A 21,218-nucleotide genomic window follows, 5' to 3' on the forward strand; every position below is an offset into this window, starting at 1 on the left:
AGGATCGAGCGGTGCGAAAAGGCCAGTGCACTGCTGAACAACGCAGAACTGCCCTGACAGCTTCTTAAATGGATAGCTTTTCGCGAGAAAGCGCGACTATTGATAGCTTGATATAAATTGCAATGACTGGCAGTACTGGTACATTGATGTTATGAGTGCGCTCAGGTCGGAATTTCCTTGGTAGCCCATTCCACTAATGAGTGCCCACCAGTGTCCACACATGAACTGATAGCACGGGTTCTGTTGAGGTCTGTATCGAGAGACTATTTTTCTGAAATAATTGAATGTTGATCCGAGAAAGATGATCCCTCGTAAATCCTACGGACACCCCAAAGCGGATGTCCGTTTTCGGCTGTGTTTCGTTCCTACCGGTTTATGTCCCAATTCGGATGATTCGTTTTCGGATGTGTTTCGTTCTTCCGGCGGTCGTCCCGCTCCGGCTCCAGACGTGAGGACTTTAACCGGACGTCCGACGGACATAATTGGCCGTGTGGGACGGTACCGCTTCGCTGATCGGTGGAACGAAGGTGCATTTACAAATATCATAATTTATAACGTGGTTTCAGGAGTACCGGAGTGCCGTCCAACATGCCCAGCTTTCCGGGACACAGGTTGTTAGTTCGACAAACTGGCACCACGCGGCGTAGCACCGTGAGCTCCTCCTTTCTCTTTTCTTCTGCCCTTCCCTCTCTCGCCTAAGGGAGGGCACGATCACCGGCCAGGGCTGCCGGGCTCAGCGGTGAGCCCTTTTTACGTTGTGCCGCGGACGAGAGGGTGGGGAGAATAGAAGGAGACTCTGCACTGCGCCGTTATTTTTTTTTTTTTTGCGCCCCCTTTTTGGAAGCTAGACCACCGACCGCCACCACCACATGGGGTGGGGATGGGGCGCGGGGAGACGAAGCTCACGCGCGGGCACCAGTCCCTCGCTTTCTCACCATCGTCGCGCGGTTGCTCGCCGCAGCAGTCTCCGCTGTCCGAGCGGAGCAGCGAGGAAGTCAAGTCGGCAAAAAGGCTGGCGCAACTACGATCGCGTCAGCGCTGCACTGGAGCGTTGTACGTACAGTGCCAGCCATAATAATGCGGAACATGCCACGGCGATAAAAGCTCCCGCCACGCGTGACCTAGCGAATATTAGGAGGTACCTAATTGCATATATTGGCACATGCCGCTGATACATACACGGTAAAATTGCGTTTCAAATTAATTATAAAACAATACGAATTAATCTTCGAAAATTGATGACATTAAATTACAATTACTTCAGATATATAATGCATTTAGTCTCAAATTACTTATCATACATAAAATAAAACAAGAAGAAAACAAAGTGAAAGAAACTACAATCACTCTCCAGATCGCATTTATTATTACCACTTTATTTTAGTAAAGCACAGTAGAGGCTCGTACGACGCGCGTGAGGTGTGGAAAACTGCAGTAGGATATTTTCCACAACAGCAACGAGTCGTTACGGAAAGCCCGGCTTGTTTTGGGCGGAAAAGTTTTTCCAGCGTGGCCGTGATCATGCAGTAAACGGAACGAAACCTTATCGCGCAATCAAATTTGTAAAAATTAAACTTCTTGACGCAAAACTATTGAACTTTTTCATGCAAATTAAACAAACATGTTTAAAGTAACTACATAAAAAAAACATTTAAAGCTGTGAAGGCTATATTTTGTTCTGCTTCACCTTTCCAACAGGGATTCGAAGCAGTGGAATGGGCCTATTTTCATGCCTTCGCAGTCAAGCTCCTTGCACCTCTTACGCTAGCTGCTAGCAGGTACGGGAAGGGTTATATCAACTCCAACCAAAAAAAAAAAGGAAATGCGTTTTATTGAGGACAATATAGTGCCAGCATAAAATATTTTATTACACACTGCCATACGTACGCAACATTCGGAAACCAAATATATGAAGTCAGAATCAATCATTTTTATTACAATGTATTTCTCTTAAATATCCAACCTGAACAGTGCATTTCAGATGCAATTATAATATAAATATAACTAAAACATTTCGCAGCAGACATGGCATATGAAAGAAGCAACGCTTTAAAAAATATATATAAAGAACAAGGCAAACCTCTCGTCAGCTGGCAAAGAAAATCAGTCAGACAAGATGGAAGTCAAATGAACATAAATATGCTCACGGATTGAAGCACTGCTGTCGTCACTCTTCTCGATCCTGGTTTTGTGCACTCTGCACTCAATTATAGCATCTGAGCGTTTATCTTCACTTTGGCACAATACATTTTCCTGCTAGGCCGGAAAACTTAAAGGTCATGTGCATGGTCATGCTCAAAACTCCGCACAGTTATTTTTTATCAGCACTGATTGCCCTATAAACCTTTATCTCTGCTTGATGAGATAAGGGCATTCGCTTACGCAAAATCAAGCGACAAGATCATTTTAAAGGTGACGATTGCAATACTTGCTATACACATTTAAAACATTCATATTGTACATATAATTGCTCACGGCGTATATGGCAAGGAAATACTCATGTTACAATCACACTACCTTTAGTATATATCGAACACTTCTTTACAGGCATGTTGCATGAGAGATCCCAAACACTCTTCATCATCAAACAGTGATACATTTTCAAACTCATAAGGGTAACACAATACTACGCATATAGAAACATGAAAAAAAAAAAACACATGCAAAGCTTTAAGGCACTTGTCTCAAAACGTAGCTGTTGCTTATTACAGGGACTCAAATCATTGCTTATCTCTTTCTTTCCTCAGAAGGTGGCGCAATTTTTCAGTTGATTTGACTTTCGTCGACACTCCCATAGCCCGAAGCTCCGTGCGCAATTCTCCCGCATCCATAGCGTCTACATTTTGTAGCGGATTTCCTCCTCTCGGTCTTTCTTCCGCAGAGCGGGGCCTCTTCGCCCGTGTCTCTTCAATAAGTCCTTTAAACCAATACTCCTGGTCCTTCTTTTTATATGCACGGCTTACTCTGAGGTTCTCACTCACTTCAAGCCTTTTCGCCAGCTTGAGGGCGTCAGCGGCTGCATTCCATTTATTGGACTTTCCGTGATGTAGATGCTTCAGCACGTCGTTTTTTTTCTCTAAGCCTTGGCTTGAAAACCAGCCGAGGCATTTAAACTTTTCGTGCTTTGAGGGAGCGTGGTGCGCGAGAATATGAATGTACGGTGTAACTCTATCGCCACCATAACCTTTGTAACCGTGAGCTCCTAATTCTAAGAATGTGTGGAAAAATTCTGAGGCTTCACTTTCTATGCTGCGACTTTCAACATCATTTTCTAGGTGGTGCAAAATCTTGCGCAGAAGCTTCCAAAGGAGCAAAGATTTTTCCTCTGTTTGAGGGTACAATTTGCCAGCCAGCTTTCCTGGCAATGCCTTCAGCAGGCGCTCACAATCGCCCCCAGATAGGGACGTGAATGTTTTTCCCTTGCCTCCTTCACTAACTTCCCAGACTTTGAATTTAACCCCACAGTTATTTATGGCGTCAACGATGTCCTGAACATGTGCAGTTATGCATCGCGGATTGCGGACTTTTTCTCGGCCATCTCTGTCTTCAGCTTCTGCAAGCAATCCATCTACAAGGCGGTTAACTATTCTCAGCTTCATATGCAAAACATCAGGAATGATTAATGCAGAGTCTAAATGAAATAATGGCACGTTTTTCATTCCGTTCGCTTCTGAGCAACAATCCTCTTTCATATTTTCAAGAGTACGAATCAAAGGAAGCTCGTTAAAAATTCTGTTGCTTGCTAGAGCTGAGGACCTTGTCTGCGGGTTCGCTCGACAAAATGGACAAGGATAGCGTGATGCAGCAGACTGCATACCCTGGACAACAAGCAAAAATTTCAAGTCTGACCCTAGACAGACGTGAACTGCCAATTTGTGGCCCCCCACAGATATGCTACCCCTTTCTGCGACGATGTTAATTTCTGTTATCAAATCCCGAAAGCATTCTCTTATTTCAAAGTAACCCTCAGAGATCTCCGCCACACCAAGAAGACGATGAAGCTTATGGCTTTGTAGCTGTCGAAGCTTGAAAATTATCACGAATGATAATGTTGTCCAGGTCGTTCTTCTGCTCACAACGCAGCCATCACCCTCTATCTTTACCAGAAGAGGCTCGGTGCAGAGCTCTTTCATATCCATGCCTACATCTTTGGCTAGCTCTTCCACAGCTAACACTAAGTCTTCCTCAAATGAAACCTGTGCGCCAGGCACGGTCCCGGGTGTTTTGAAGACTGTTATCCTGCTGTCGATGTGCTCTCTGTAAGAATTTATCAGTCTTATGGAGGGCAGATTAGGAACGCTCGCGGTGAGGTGCTCCCAGAAAACATTGCTTACAAAATGCGAGTCTAAGAGGGCTGCAACTTCTCGCAACTTGTTTTTGTCTGGGGAACAAAGGGAATTGTAGTTAACCTGACGATTGCTGCAGAAACCTTTTTTGACATTATAATTAGAACTAATTTCTCCGTCTTCCTTGAATACTATTTTATGTAGCAGGCCCTTTAGATCAGTAACCAGAAGCTGGCATACATCTAGGCCGTAACTCTCCAGTACATCTTCAAGTGCTTGCGTGATGAAGTAACCAGCAGCATTAAGCTTTCTTTTATCGTTTTTTTTTTTGCACCCCTCGCCGACCTTTATACCTTTGTTGAGTAGCCCTGCACTCTGTCGCGATTTCAATTTTTCCTTTTGCTGCTCAAGGTCAAGACACTTAGCCTCATAGGCGGAGATGGTGTCCTTGAGCTCATTTATGGTCTTTTCCGAAACCATTTCCACTTTGTCGAGCTCTTTTTGTAGAGCCGCAATTATGATATCCTCTATGGATTCTCCTGTCCTCGTTTTAGGTGGGCTGCATTGAGACTCGAAGTCGATCTTTATAAGCCTCTTCTTGTTTAGAAAGGACGCTTTTGCACGGCCTGTCAAACCTCTGTAGCGCCTATCGGCACCATTGCACAGTGACGCAAATCGGTCCTCAAAATATTTGCCTGCAATGGCAAGCCTAACATTCGCTGGCAAAAATGACTGCACAGTTTCAAAGTACGTTTTTTGAAGAAGGCCCTTTTCGTGTCTTATCTTTATAGCTGTCGCATTGCTAAGCGTGAAAGTGACACTGTTACTTTTGAAGATTGCAGACAGGTTACTATCTTTACCTTGCTTAGCCATGTCGCAGAACTGTTACAACGAAACGAATGAAAAGTAGGAAATTTCATGAACAAGAAATTAACACAATGGCCTACACAGTAGCTGTCATACAATCACACGCTTTGCATTACAAGCCAGAACATCAAGAAAGCAAAACAAATCGAAGAAAAGTACAGCTCTATTAGAATAAAAATTTATAATGTCATTACCATAGGCCAGCAATCACCTTTGTCACAAAAAACACCTGCAAGGTTTCACGAGGAAATCCACTTGGAAACCTCTTGCAAGATTTTTGACGCGTTACCACAGCCTTAATTCTGACTGGAAACTCAATGGCTACCGCGTTTCCAAGTTTTGTTTCCCGCACAGACCACGCAGACGGAAGTTGAAGCCTCGAAAAGTCTTCTTCCTCACAAAGTAGCCAACTTTTTTCCAATGGCTGGCCTTTGCCGTGAAAAACCCAGCGAAAAATGTCTTGTTCAAAGTTCACCTTGAGTAGCCCGCTTGATCGTCGGCAGTTTGAGAGCTTTTTCTGGATTTCGTAAAGAAAATCTTCAGACGCAGACTGCAGGCGTCTGTTCGATGGCTTTCTTGGGGATGTGAACTCGCGGAGGCAGGCCTCGTTGAGATTTTTTTTAGGCTCCAGGGTACAATGCCACTTGGAGAAACCTTTCCATTGCACCAGGTAGCCTTTGCCCTACATGAAAGAGAAACGGAGATGTTTTCTCGAGACTATAGGAAAGGATATAATTTATCTGAAAGATTAAGGGAGGTGGTAAAACCAAAAGGGGAAAACTGAAACCGATTCTCACCGTTTTGGTTGTTTTATATTTATTATGGTTCTAGGATACACATGCGCAAGTGAGATTAATTATACAACTTCTTGCGGGGCAAATCTGCGTATTACTCATAAAACAAAAATGTGCTGCTGTGAAGGCCGTACTGTACAGGACCTTAATTTCAAGGCGTCGGATATCACATTCGACACTGTACACGATTACACACAGGTTGAAATCAAAGAGCAGACAATTGCGCATGCATTAAGAAGCACTGCAAGGACACATCGTGGCCCACGAATGGGCTAGTCACGTGGTTTTATTTGTATTTCGCGGGCTTTCTTCTGAGCCCGGAAAAAAAAAAAGATATTTGGGATGCTTTCGTTTTCGCAGTTACTGGAAGGGGGGTTTCTGAAGGCGATTTTCAACTTTCCCATTTACATTTTTCTAATTTAATATAAAAATAAATTAGAAAAAAGAACATAATTAGCTAATTAAGCAATTTCACAACAAAAATTGCCTGTGGTGCGCAAGGCGGCTGGAAATTGTATTGTATGCAACTGGTTTTCCTGGCGTACCTTAAATATCTTATTTTTTAACCCTTGGTTCAAGTTAGTTGGGACACACACATACACACATATATCAGTCTACGAGTGCAAGGCAAACGTCGGGTTTCTTCCTTTTTTTTTATTTTTATACTGTTGGCATTTGACAGGAATTAGGCTTATGGTGATTATCGGAATAAATCACATTAAATGCAAAGCGGAAGGAAAAACAACGCACCAATGGCATGATTTCCTCCTCCCTCTTACAGTAAAGACATTGCGGCTGCGCTTAACATCAAAATAGGTTAAATAAAAAGGCAGCTATTGTCCTTACAGTCGGGAGGTTTAGTACTCAATGGGTGTCATAGGCGTTTCACTAACGACTAAGACGCAAATTATACAGTCATTTTACTTTTCACAAATATGCAATACGATCTGAACCACTGTCATCTCCTCATCGCGTGGCTTATCGTCTCTGTTTCCAGAATAAACCTACACCCACGCGGTTAGCAGTCAGGACGATCATTTTAACTTATGCAAGCTTCGAGCATCGAAAATAACAAAAACACAGTTTTCAAGTTGCACTAATTTACAATGCATTTTTTTTCCAAGAAATGCTCCAGCCTCACAAAACTAAGTTACATTTCGCTGTGCTGATACTTAGACATTTTCATAAAAAAAATAATTGAAAGCTGAAAGTGGGCATGCAATCACACCCATCTTATCTGAACAAGCCTATAGGTGCAAACATATTGCGAAGCATATAAAAAAAAAAAGCAGATGACAGATTGTAACTTACCGTCTTGGCGATGACTCTCTCAACCGGATGGTGCATCGAAACTTGGCATCGGATGGACTTCGAAAACTGGTCAGGGAGATGCAGCTTACGACAGACAATGCAGCAGTATCGCTGAAGGGTGCCGAATGTTGTGGCTCGAGCTTCCAGCTGGCGCACGAACAACGGCACGAAACGGCGGACGATTGGGCAAAGAAATCGGGCCTGCTTAAATAAGCACGCGCGTAGTTTTGGCGCCTTTTTTGCCCAATCAGCAAAATTGCTTTCTGTTATCTTCAGGTCTGTCTTAAATTTGTGTCGCTGTACCCGATTGGTTCACTTTCCCTTGCTACAGTCTAGTTTAGATATATAGATTTCAGCCTCGCATGTCCAAAATGACACATGTCTGTCACTTGCGCGCGCGCGCGCGTACGTGTCCGTGTCACGTGGTCGTGGAACCTGATATATGTATATGTTTATTTATCCACTGTACATACGAGAGAGAGTTTTCTCCTTGGTCTCAAATTTAGTGCGCCGCCTGTGCTACGCTATGAGCAAGGAGGGCAGGCGTGTGTAGCTTAGAATGCTTCTTTAGAGGATCTAAATATACACACTGCAGGTTCGCTACTCCCAAAAGCACGATTCAGCCTCATGTCCCATTCCGTTTCTCTGTGTGTGTACACGAAGTGCCCCTCTCCGCCCATAAAAAGGGGCAGTAAATCGCGCCTGCTTAAAGCACGCTAATTCTGCACCCTTCGTTCTCTTCGCGCGTCTGTCCTGACTCTTGGTGTCATACATCAATATGTCATCGGGAAGGCCAAGTCAGGCAGCCATGTCAGTCACATAGAACTGACAAAACGAATGGCGATGTCTGCTGCCTGTGATGGCGTAGCTGCGCTCTGTTGATCGGTAAGCCTCCACGAATAAGCCACGCCCATAGCCCTCCTCTTGACCCGCTATATGGCCGTTTACCACGTGTTCGGCAGCGATTCTCAGAATGTGCGAATACGCTTCCACAAAGAAAGCGATTCCCCTAGCCGCAGAGGCTCATGTGTCCGAACCCCACTTTGTGAAGACAGACATCTCTGTTTTAAAAGAAAGCCTTCGGGAAGTTAAGGAAATAGACGCGACCTCTTTCTGCAGCTGGTCGAGTGCTTGAATTCTCGGTAGCAGCAAGGAGGAAGCTCGCGTACCAGTTCTGTAGCTTCGAGTCAAGCGCAGACTTTTCGGCACCCACACTCTTTACTTCACCAATGCTTTCGATGTTTCAGACTCGTCAGGGGAGGAACACACTGGGCTTTAAATCAAGAGATGGCAGTTGTACTGCCGCTAGGTCGTCTGGACAGCGAATGCTCTCGTCTTTTACCATGCAGGGGCACAGGCATTCAGAGGGAAGGCGTCAGTGGTGAAAGTGAGGCCCTGCACGGAGCGAACGGGAACAAGATACAAACGGCGAAGTCTCCCTATTTCATTCTTTCTCTCCCCATCTTCACATTCATCGACAGCAGTCCCACAAGAGCAAAGAAAAGTCAGGCAGAAAGAGGGTGCGACCGTTTGGAGAGAGGGGCAGGCCTGCATCGTGTGCCGAACAATGGGAGAATCTGTTCGTTCAGCTGCAGTCGCGACAACCCTGAGGGGAGCGGCCGGGTGCACATTTTAAATGAAAACGTTCCAGGAAAGCGTTGCTTAGAACACGAGCCTAATTGGTGACTGGCAGTCGAGCCTGCAACTGACTCAACGCACTGAAAGCCCCTAAGGGAGCCGCTGAGGATTCTGAAGTAGCTATTACACATAAGGATAAACATGAAACAAAAAATGTGTTTGCCGGCCTCAGCCGCTGCTGTTTTACTCCGTAAGCACCTGAGCTGGAGCTGATGGAAAACAAAAGGGACTGAAGAATTTAGTAGCATGATTGCGGAAGAAAAGGCAGAGCCGAACTATATACATTAATTACACTATTTAAACCTACATGTAAAAAACAAGAAAAGGCAAAGACTGACACCTGCACCCTGTGTTTGCATCACTGTTCCACGCGGAAGGCTGGTTTAGAGCACTGCACGGGATCGGGCTTATCCAGAAGCTGGAGCCCGGCCAGGCACGCAAGCCGGACAAGCCGGACCGGACCAGGTGGCGCATTTTTTTTTTTTTTTTTTTTTTTTTTTGCGGGCCTAGGCCAGGTCCGAGCTGGCTCGCGCGTAATCCCTGACTGGCCTGGACTGACGTCATGATTATGTACTAGACGGGCACTAAACGTCGAGGAACGTTTCAATGTGAGAAATAGCCGTGAGTGCGTATTTACTTTTTAATCAGTGCTGAACGATTCGTACATCTCTCGAGGGAATTATTGCCAGCGCTAAGAAGAATAATATCAAGCACTACGAATGTCTTAGCTAGATGATGGGGCTATTCAAACACATGAAACAGCCATAGCCATAGACATAAGAAAAACACACTCGCGCACATAGTGTTACGTAATTTTTGTATAAAATCAATTCATGAATAAATTCGCGATACGTTTCCAGAGATGTGCAGTCAGTCGCATCTTTAGGCAGTTTGTTCCACAGAGATATGACATGTAGAAAGAATGAATTCTGATAAGCTTTAGTTCTATACTTCAAGAAAGGCTTCCGCGCGGCATACAAGACGTAGAAAGCACACCACAGAGCGCCAGCTAACAACTGATTTTATTGAAACCCGCGTCAACGAATATATGCCTTGCGCTCACCAACGACAGAAAAGATAAATATACAGTGAAGAGAGCACTAGGCATGAAATGATTAGCAAACACCACATTAGCAAGCGAACATCTTCTGCACCAAAGCTAATCATTTTGATAGAAACTTTAATTCTTTCTTGAGCAGTGTCACAGATGGATTGCTCACGCATGTGTTTGTCCCAAAACGAAGAATGACTATTGCTTCAAAAATTTCTCTTCCCAGCTGGTCTTTTCTGCGGAAAACAGCCGCATCCATTGCAGTTCGCCGGCAGGTGCTCCCCAGTGCGATTCTTGAGAGTGTTTGAGTGTTCTATTAATCTGTCATTTACGCACCTGCCAGTTTGTACAACATAAAACTTAACAAAGGTGAACTTTATCTTGTAGATCACACCTACTGCACATGGGATGAAAGAAATTTAATTTTTTTTTTCCACAGACTATTCTTTCTCATTGCACCCTGCGAACCAACGGGAATAGTTTTGACAGTTTACAAGATGCCGTAAAAACGCCTTGTCCTTTTCTGCCGCGCCGAAGCATTCCTTGAAGTATGGATACGAACTGGCCTACAGAACAACCCTTCTTTAGTTCTACATTTGATTTCTTGTATCTTAAAAGCATGCTCAAGTAGGCGCAAAATGATCATGTAGATGCGAAACGTGGCAGCAGAACCTACAGAGCTTTCTCAATATCAGTTATATCAAAATAGAGCACATGCAGGCTCCTAGAGTTCAATTTTGATAAAATGGAATTGATAAAGCTATGTAGGCTGCTAGTGCTAGCACTACTAAGAAACTTTCATCCAAACTCTTGGAACGCTTTACTGAAAACTGTAGCCACTAACAACAAAGCGGGCCACAGAGTTTACGCGTTCTAAGACATCTGATACTGTAACCATACGTGAATCCCACAGGACGCTGACTTATTCAAGAATAGCTGTAATATGCATGAGGTACATCAGATATTTTACATCTGAGGCTGTATGAAATTTTCGCCAAGATATTGAATACCCTGTGTGCTTTCCTAGTTACATACTCGATATGAGTTCTCCATGAAATATTCTCTCTAATATACATTCCAGGGCGCTTAAAAACAGATTTTTCTAAAGGATTGGAATTTGAACAGTATGCCGAGCTTCTTGGATTATGTTTTCGAGTCGCTCCAGTATATTTTCATTCATTTCAATTGAGCGTCCATTTCTCCGTGATGCGCTATTGGTGATGCTTTCTAGATCATACTGTAACACGAAAACGTCGTATTCACTGATTGTCGGGCTGTACGCGGTGCAGTCCTCTGCGTACAAGTGAATTTTGCGAGAAGCTTTATGAACAATAAGTGCTGCTATGTATTAATATCAATAAAGTTACAAGAAGAGGCTCTTGCGGTAGGCTGTATGTAGCATCATTTAGGACGTAATGAGGTCTACTAGATCGGTAGTGATCAGTAAGTATAACAGCCCTCTGACATAGCTGTATTATGAAGGCATTGGCTTTCAGCTTACGTTGCTTGAAAATGGCGTAGTTTTTCATCATGGTAAAAGTCAGGAAAGACAACCTTGAGAATGACGAGCTGCAACCACCGTTTAAGCTAGTCTCGCAGGGCAGGCTGCGAGCAATGATGAAAAGAATGGAACAAAGCTTCCCGCTGAAGTGGTCCCTGGGTACAGCACCAATAAATTCACATGGAGAGCCGACATCCACTTGGATGCCAAGGATATGTCGGCAGTCCTCAGTTTGCCTTTTCTGTGCGGCCCGACTATTACCCACCACACCACACCGCACAAGAAAGCTTTGCTTTTTCCTTTTTTTTTTTTTCATCATTACTTTTTCCGTTTTGTGCTAGGAAAGTAACACGGCCATCCGCCACTTCTAACTGCATGAACCTCACTGGTCAAGAACAAGACACTATTAGATTGAGAATACACTGGCTTGATGTTGATAATTAGCGCAAAATAGGTGGAACATGCTCAAGGCACACAGCCAGAATTCTCCACGTAATTACGCTCTCAATCAAACGGACAATGTCCGCATGTTGCACTTCTTAAATTCTCTGAGTCAGAAAGCACAGCGACGGTCATTAAAGACAGCACAACACTCGATGCTGCAATGAGCCTTGCCGCCTTGCGTTATCAATCACTTCTCGGCAGTTATTTCGACTTAGAGCTATCATTTACAAAACACTGCGTAGCCAGCACCTCAAAGCGTACAACTCTGCCAACGTGTTGATGACATGAGAGGATTATTCAAAATAGAACCCCGTGGATCGAAAACGAGAACTAAACATTCTAACAAATCTACATGCAAAGCCGAAGTCAAGCTTTGACATTGTCGGACTCGCGCAAGACCAGACGCCCATCAAAGGTGACCAGCGTCAAAGTTCAGGAAAACTCCGTCGGGGCTACTATATCGGATACACACCATGCACGGAGCACGTGCGCAAAGCACAGCTATAGTGAAAACAAAAAAGAGAGACACGCTTGCGTCATCATGATTAATCATAAGTTCAGTAAGAAAAAAGCAAGTCAGTCAGCTATCAAATGACTAAAAGGAGCACCTGCAGGGGGAATGCAACGTAGATGAGGTCCTCAGGTTTGCCGCGAGGAACACAAGCGCGACTTCATATCGGAGCCTATACAGGGAGTGCGCGTTGGGTTCTCCAATTATTGGAACTTCCTATCCGGGCATACCGTAGATGTTGTGTCCGCTAGTTAGAAGAATACAGCGGGAATTGTCAATTACGTTGAAATTCAGTATAAACAACAATCTATTCGAAAAAGGATATAAAATCGGGCAAGTTGGTATTAGGTTCATATTGGAAAGGTACAGCGCAAAAAGACACAAGGCAAAATGAAGAAGGCGGATAGACGTGCGCTGACTCGCAACTAAATTTTATTGGGAAGAAACACATTTTCATACAAGTCTTTCAATCGATAACAGGAAGCCTATAGCGTTTGCGCGAAACATATTGCAAGGGGGCAAAACATATCATAAGGCGCAACCACCGGATGGTATATTTAAAAAAAAAAATGCTTTCCTCCCTTCTCCCGTGAAAACAATAAGGACAAGATTATGAATTATCCAGGAACGACACCTCCTTATCTGCTAACATAACCGAAGGCTGGCTTAAACATTGCGACTGTCTTTTTCGGATCAAGTAGGCCTCCATCAGCTCTCTGTTCTATACCGGTGCCGAAATAAAATCTTAGTCTTCGCCAATAAAGGGCGGTTGTTTTTTTTTTTCTCTTTTCATCTTTTTCACAGTTGCGACAGTTCGTCTTGTGTCTTTTTGAGCTTTACCTTTCCAATATGAACAACCTATCCGGTAAATGCGAAGAAAGCGATCAGCTTGTGCTGCTGACGTAAACAAACCATTGTGACTAGAAAGCAAGACAGCCAAGCCAAGGCCAAAAAAAAAAAAAAACCTCATAACAGAAGTGGTTCTGCTCTAGCTAAGACAAATAAACTGCTCTGGTTGCTATTCAACCGTGGTATCAACTCCACTCAGGAATGTCCTGTTGGCATTTTTTTTTTAATCTTTCGTCACGACATTCACAGGTTTGTTACTCACAGCCGATGTTACCTTTTGACAAACAAGCAAAAACTTCCGAGTGATATTTCTGCAGGTGATGTTTCATAGTTCTGGCTGCTTCTAGCACCTTAGTGGTAAGCTGGCTATAATCACAATTTCATTGCGTTCTTTTTTTTTTTTTTTTTTTTTTTTACTTGAGTTCGTGTAGTGTTACCAGACACATAACTTTTTCCGGAGTTGGGAATCGCTAGTTGCGATGCCACGTCACATCGCTATGGCACTTTGCAATCGTTTCAAACACAGTTCGCAAATAATATAAGAAAGTTGCGAATTGTGTTCAGTGTGTGGCGGTCCATTAAGAAATTGCAGTATGTAAATAAAAACGATAATAACACTTATGCCAAAGCATATGCATTTCCTTTTTGCGCATTTTACCCATAGTAGGTCGAAAGAAGGTCTGCTTAGAAAATGGGATTATATACCCTGCTTATAAGGGACCTCGGATAGTGGAGATAAAAACTGCCCCCCCCCCCCCCCCCCCAAGAGCACGTACCTTATAAAAGGGTTCAACTGTAGTTGTAATATTTGCAAAGGGAATCTCCAGGAGGTTGAGAAGTGATGCACCCCGGGAAAGAAGGGCGCAGTGACACACAGTGTTCCATGTCTCTCCCCGCAGGGCTTTATATTTTCGTTGTGTGATACCAACTAGCCCAAAGCACCACCTTAGTAAGGTCAGGTTTACACCCATGATCAGAAGCCAAGTTAAAGTTTATAAAAATATTTACGCAGTCAATGATGCTGAAAGCAGGGATACCAAGTGTTTGGGGAAGCATCTTTGGGTGAAGGCAATGAGGGCGTCTAACGAACAAATCTCAAAAATCATTCAGGGGAACTGCAGGTTGCCGCTAAGATTCCATAATTGCTTTCGCCTGTCTTTGCTGCGGCTGAGTGAACCAGCTGCTTTATCGATGTAATGCTAGGGCGAGCTTCGTGTCCGGAACTTATCTGATATGAACCAACCATTACGGATAGCTGCGCTCTTCACGAATTTTGTGATGGGAGTGAGACACTGCGGTGCAAGCTGAGGAAGCAACGTTTTGTTAGACGGCGTCTCTCGCTTCGTGCGCGCTGAGCGTTCGTGAAATGAGCGGCCAGCAGCGACAAAAAAAAAAAAAAAACCCTCGAAGTTTTTTGCGAACTGACTTTAGCGGACTGTGGTAGAAACACGATCTTCAAATTTAAGTACTCAGGTCGCGGAATTGCCGACAGACCAGAGCAAGGATAATCCCCCCATAGACAGCACTGCCCCAACTCCTCTTGCAAAAAAGCTGCACAAAGCACGAGCAGGATTATTCCATTGTCTTTTTACGTAGTTGTCAAAAAGATGCATGTATCATTGCTTGAGTTCGGTTGTTCAATTATAATTTAACTGCTCTAACGACAAAATAAACATGTGAACTTAATTCAATATTCGCGTACGACAGACATTACGTCATTACTCTGTTAAGTTGAAACAAAAGTCGTTTGTTTAAAATATAAGCTCAACTTTTCATGACTCCAGTGGTGTGTAGTCTTATATTTACAATACAAAGTTTTTTCTGAAGTTAACCGCAATGTTGCGTTGTGCTAGAAGTAATTTTCGCACTGTGTCGCCAAGCGTCGCCCGCGGGTCCCTAGGTTGTGGGAAAAGTAGGGGAAGCTACTGGGGTAGGAGCACAAATGCCTTTAGTTCCGAACGCGCCGACTTTCTTCCCTTTCTGTGTGTTAGCGAGCACCTCATTCCTGCCGAGTCGGTCTGCAGATGTTCCGGCCTTGAGCGCGAAAAGCATCCAACAAAGGGGGCGTAAAGAAAAATATATATAGACGGAAACCTGCGAGCAGCGTTTCGGAATGTACGCTCGCTTGCAAGTGCTAGTTCGTTTTCTCGCAGATCCTAACTGTTGGGCGTAAGCCTGGTGGGATGAGGGTTAGTGTTTTCGTAGTTTTACTTTTGTCCTTTTTTGTAAACTGGAGTCTCACACTTCAGCGGGTTCACAGTTGGCGGTGAGTTGACTGCTATTTTCAATATTTAGAATTTTGTTCTAATATTGTTTGATATGGCTGTCGCTGGTCTCAGTGCCTGTTTGTCTCAGGTTTTGCGCACGTTCTCCGGGGTATGTATTGCGTTCTGGATTAGGTTGGTGCAATGACTGTACTGCGTGGCCGAGAACGATTCCGTCAGATATATATCATAGCCGCGACGGACTTTTCTTGAGCTCTGACATTGGTCACCATTCATGAGCTTCTTGTTTTCCGCGTGTCCGACAGTATACAAGCTTGAATTCGACTTTTCATGCAGGAGTTCGAATGTTGAGTTCTCGTTTTCGATGCACAGGGTCCTATTTTGGGTAATTACTGTCATGTTGCCATTATGTAGGCAAAGTTGTACAGCTTGAAGTGATGGTTGCGTAGTGTTTTGTGAATGTTAGTCGAACTAACTGTCAAACGGGTGTCATTGAGAATGGGAATATAGGCAATGCGGCAAGGCTCATTGCTGCACTAGTGCAGTGAGTGTTGTGCTGTCTTTAACGACTCTTGTTGTGCTTTTTAACACACTTAGAATTTATGAAGTCGAACATATGAGATCATACTCCGCTTGATTGAGAGCTTAAGTGCGTGATGAATTCTGAATGTGTGTCTTGAGCTTGCTCTCCGCTCTCAACTCTCGTGGTGTGGGTAAAAAGCACTTACACCTGCGTGCGCGCTCATGATTTGCATCAGGCCGGTGTATTCCCAATCTAAAGGGGTCTTGTAGTTGGCCAACAAGATTCATGCGGTCGAAAAGTGGCGCATCACCATACTGCTTTCTGAGAACCGAAAGGAAAAAATAATAGTGAAAAATGAAAAAGTAAAAATTTCAAGTGCAGTGCGGTGAGTAATGCTCAGACGCAGCGCAGGTTTGAGGTGGAGCATTCTCAAGGTACACAGTCAGAATTCTCCACGCGCTTACGCTCTCAATCAAGCGGGACAATGTCCGCATGTTCCACCTTTTAAATTCTCTGCGAGTTAGAAAGCGCAGCGACGGTCATTAAAGATAGCACAACACTCGCTGTACTGCATGCAACAATCAGCTATGCAGCCTTGCCTATTACCCGTTCTCAATCACATCCTCTTGACACTTATTTCGACTTAGGGCTAACATTTACAAAACACTACGTAACCAGCACCTCAGAGCGTACAACACTGCCAACATGTTGATGACATGAGAGGATTATTCAAAAGAGAACCCCGTAGATCGAAAACGAGAACTAAACATTCTAACTCTACTTGCAAAGCCGAAGTCAAGCTTTGACAGTGTCGGACTCGCGCACGACCAGAAGCTTATGACAGGTGACCAGCGTCAATCTTCAGGAGCTACGATATATGACGAAATCGTTTTCGGCCAGGAAGTACAGCCTCGTCCAGCACGCACAACACACCATACACGGAGCACGTGCGCAAGCCCTGGGGCAAGAAAGTGAGGCCATCACAAACAGTACTCTGCATATTTCAAGTCGCAGCCAACTGACCGCCTATTGTGCACCCATTGAAGAGCAAGACTACAAAAAAGAACAAAAGTAAAATAACGAAAACACCAACCCTCGCCCCACCAGGCTTACGCTCAATAGTAGGATCCGCTTGAAAACAAACTTGCCCTTGCCAGCGAGCGCATATTCCGAAACGCTGATCGAAAGTTTCCCTCTCTGTATTTTTTTTTTCGCACCCTCTGGGCGATGCCTCTCGCACACAAAACCTGAATATCTGCAGAGCTACCCGGCAGGAACAGGGCGCTCGCAAGCCCAGAGTAAGGGAAGAAAGACTGCGCGCTCGGAAGAAAAGGGCTTTGTACTCCGACCCCACTAGCTCCCCCTACTTTTCCCAGAAACAAGGAACCCGTGAACGACGCTTGAAGGGAGGGAAAATTACTTCTAGGCCCGGGCAGCTTTGGGGCTAACTTCACGGTAACCTTGTATTGTAAATTTAGGACTACACACCACTGGAGTCGTTAAAAGTGCAGCCTATATTTTATAAAAGCGACATGCTTTGTTTCAGCGGAACAGAATATGACGTAATGTCGTAGGGGAATACTGAATTAAGTTTACATGCTTATGTTGCCGTTGGAACCGTTAAATTAAAATTGAACAATTGAACGGAAGCAAGAGTACATGCATTTGTTTGACAACTATGTAAAAGAACCAAGGAATACTCCTACTCGTGCTCTGTGCAGCTTTTTGCGAGAGCAGTGGTGGTGGTTTCTATGGGGGGATTATCTTTACTCTATCTGTAGGCAATTCCGCGACCTGAGTACTTAAACTTGAAGATCGCTTTTCTAGCAAAGTTCGCTAAAGCCGAAGTTCTCCAAATACGCCATTTTTTTTTCTTTTTGTCACTGCTGGCCGCTCATTTCACGAACGCTCGGCGTGCACGAAGCGAGAGACGTCTTCTAACAAAACGTTGTTTCCTCAACTTGTAACGGAGTGTCTCACTCCCGTCACAAAATTCGTGATGAGCGCAGCTATCCTTTATGGCTGGTTTATATGAGATAAGTTAAGTTCCGGACACGAAATTAGTACTAGCATTACGTCCATAAAACAGCTTATTCACTCAGTCGAAGCAAAGGCAGGTGAAAGCAATTATAGAATATTGGCGGCAACCTGCAGCTGCCCTGAATGATTTTTGAGATTGGTCCGTTAGAGGCCCTCATTGCCTTCACCCAAAGATGCTTCTCCAAACACTTGGTATCCCTGCTTTCAGCATCATGGACTGCGTAAATAGTTTTATAAACTTTAATTTGGCTCCTGATCCCGGGTGTAAATCTGAGCTTACTAAGGCGGCGGTTTGGGCTATAGTTGGTATTACACAACGAAAATATACGGTCCTGCGTGGAGAGACATGGCACACTGTGTGTCACTGCGCCCTTCTTTGCTTCACTTCTCAACCTCGTGGAGACTCGTTTTGCAAATCTTACAACTAGAGTTAAACCCTTTTGTACCACTGGGGAGCAGCTTTTATCTCCATAATCAGAGGTATATAATCCCATTTTCTAACCAGACCTTATTTCGACCTAGGCATCCTACGACTAAAATGCGCAAAAATGAAATGTATATCCCTTAGCATAAGCCTTATTATCGCTTTGATTTACATGTTGCATTTTCTTGATGGACCACCTCACACTGAACACACTTCGCAACTTTCTTATATTATTTCCGAACTACGTTTGCAATGTTTGCAAAGTGCCATCGCGATGTGACTTGGCACCGCAACGAGCGATTCCCAACTCCGGAAAAAGTTATATGTCTGGTAACACTACAAAAGCTCAAGTAAAAAAAAAAAAAAAAAAACACGATATCGTGAATGTAGCCGGCCTACCACCAAGGTTTAGACCGGTCCTCTTTGGGTTGTCGCGACTGCTACTGAACAAACAGATTCTCTCATTGTTCAGCACTAGAGCAACGATGCAGGCCTTCCGCCCTCTCCAAACGGTCTTACCCTCTTTCTGCCTGACTATTCTTTGCTCTTGTGGGACCCCAGACCCCCGTCGCCCGCTTAGTGTGAAGAGGGGGACAGAAAGAGAAAGAAATGGGGAGTCTTCTTACTAAAGAAGCTTCGCTGCCTGTATTTTTTGTGCCCGTTGGCTCTGTGTGGAACCAAGCTTTCGCCACTGACTCCTTTCCGCTGGCCTGCGCCCCTCGCGTGTCCTACAAAGGAAGAAAGCATTTGCAGCCGAGACAGGCAATAAAACTGACATCTCTTGATTTAAAGCCCAGCTTATTGCTCGCCTGACGAGTCTGAAACATCGGAAGCCCAAGTAAAGAATGTCGGGCCGAAACGTCTGCGCTTGACCTGAAGCTACAGAACTGGTGTACAAACTTCCTCCTTGCAGCTACCAAGAATTCGAGCACGCGACCAGCTGCAGGAAGAGGTCTTCTGCATTTCCTTAAGTTCACGAAGGCTATATTAAAAAAAGACACAAAAAAAAACGGAGATGTATGCCTCCGCTAAGTGGGGTTCGGGCACTTGGGCCACTGCGGGCAGGGCAATTGCTTTTTTCTTGGAAGCGTGTATTCTCACATTCTGAGATTCCCTGCTGAACGCATGGTAAAGGGGCTTATCCTCGGGTCTTGGTTTATTCTTTTTTTTTTTTCGCTTTCATACCCACCTACGCCCGTCACAGGCACCAGAACAAAGAGCACCATACTGTCGCTTTTTTCTTCCCTGCATCGCCATTCGTTTTGTCAGTTCTATGTGACTGACATGGCTGCCTGACTTGGCCTTCCCGATGACATATTGATGTATGACACTAAGAGTCAGGACAAATGCGCGAAGAGAACGAAGAGTGCAGCGTTCGAGTGCTTTAAGTAGGCACGATTTACTGCCCAGTTTTTATGGGTGGAGAGGGGCGCTTCATGTACACATACGGAGAAACGAAATGGGACATGGGGCTGAATCGTGCTTTTGGGAGTAGCGAACGTGCAGTGTGTATATTTAGATCCTCTAAAGAAGCATTCTAAGCTACACACGCCTGCCCTCCTTGCTCATAGCGTAGCACAGGCGGCGAACTAAATTTGAGACCAAGAAGAAAACTCTCTCGTCTGTGCAGTGGATAAATAAACATATTGTCACGTCTCGATTGAACGCCAAGGAGGACCCAAAGATAGGACGGGTTTAATAAATAAACCTGGACGAGTCTTGCGCTCCAACTTCCTTCTCTTCCAGGCTCGCGCTTGTGGGGCCCAGTCATCATCTTTGGCGTCGTCTTCTATGCGGCATTTGCCCCCCTCCTCAGGAAGCATCGTCCCGATGAGCATAAAAGGGAGTAGGGGGTCAAGGTCAGTCCGAGTTGTACGGCTTCATGCGTACAACGTGGACGACGTCGGCTTGTTGCTGGCGTCGCTTCGAGGTCGACACCCCGTCTGGCACCACCTCATAAGTGACGTCGGTTAAACGTCGCTGAACAACATATGGCCCGAAATATCGCCGCAATAGTTTTTCGGAGAGTCCACGGCGGCGAATAGGCGTCCAGACCCACACTTTGTCGCCAGGTTCGTACATGACATGTCGGCGTCTATGATTGTAGCGTCGTGCATCATGCTCTTGCTGATTCTTGATCCGCACACGCGCTAGTTGGCGGGCTTCCTCTGCACGCTGAGCGATTTCCTCCGCGTCCTGATCGAGATCGTCGGTGTCGGCATTCGGGAGCAACATTGCATCCAGCATAGTTGTTACTGGTCGCCCGTGAAGGAGGCTGAATGGTGTCATACGAGTGGTGTCTTGGCGTGCCGTATTGTAGGCGAACGTGACGTAGGGAAGAATTTCGTCCCAATTCTTGTGGTTCACGTCAACGTACATGCAAAGCATGTCTGCAATGGTTTTATTGAGGCGTTCCGTCAACCCATTGGTTTGGGGGTGATAGGCTGTAGTTTTACGGTGACTGGTACCACTGAGGCGGAGAACGGTCTCCAAAAGTTCGGCCGTAAATGCAGTTCCTCGGTCAGTTATAATGAGCGCCGGAGCGCCATGCCTCAGGACAATGTTCTCCACGAAGAACCGAGCTGCTTCGGCGGCGGTACCCCTTGGCAGAGCCTTGGTCTCCGCGTAGCGGGTTAGATAATCGGTGGCGACAATTATCCATTTATTTCCGGCTGTCGACGTCGGAAATGGTCCCAGGAGGTCCATGCCGATTTGCTTAAAAGGTGTTGTTGGCACTTGAAGAGGATGGAGTAG

General features: G+C 44.9%; 1 protein-coding gene across 1 annotated transcript; it reads right to left on the minus strand.

The window, feature by feature from the left end:
- Positions 1–5,343: 5,343 nt before the first annotated feature.
- Positions 5,344–7,294, minus strand: LOC146194089 (uncharacterized). Its single transcript, XM_084595995.1, has 2 exons — positions 7,259–7,294; positions 5,344–5,835 (listed from the first exon to the last, which is right to left on the minus strand). The coding sequence occupies exons 1-2, from the start codon at positions 7,292–7,294 to the stop codon at positions 5,344–5,346; spliced, it is 528 nt and encodes a 175-aa protein (XP_084452121.1).
- Positions 7,295–21,218: the final 13,924 nt, after the last annotated feature.

The sequence above is a fragment of the Amblyomma maculatum genome, chromosome 3 (assembly GCF_055883805.1).
Source record: "Amblyomma maculatum isolate TAMU_Amacu chromosome 3, ASM5588380v1, whole genome shotgun sequence".
Lineage (NCBI taxonomy): Eukaryota > Metazoa > Arthropoda > Arachnida > Ixodida > Ixodidae > Amblyomma > Amblyomma maculatum.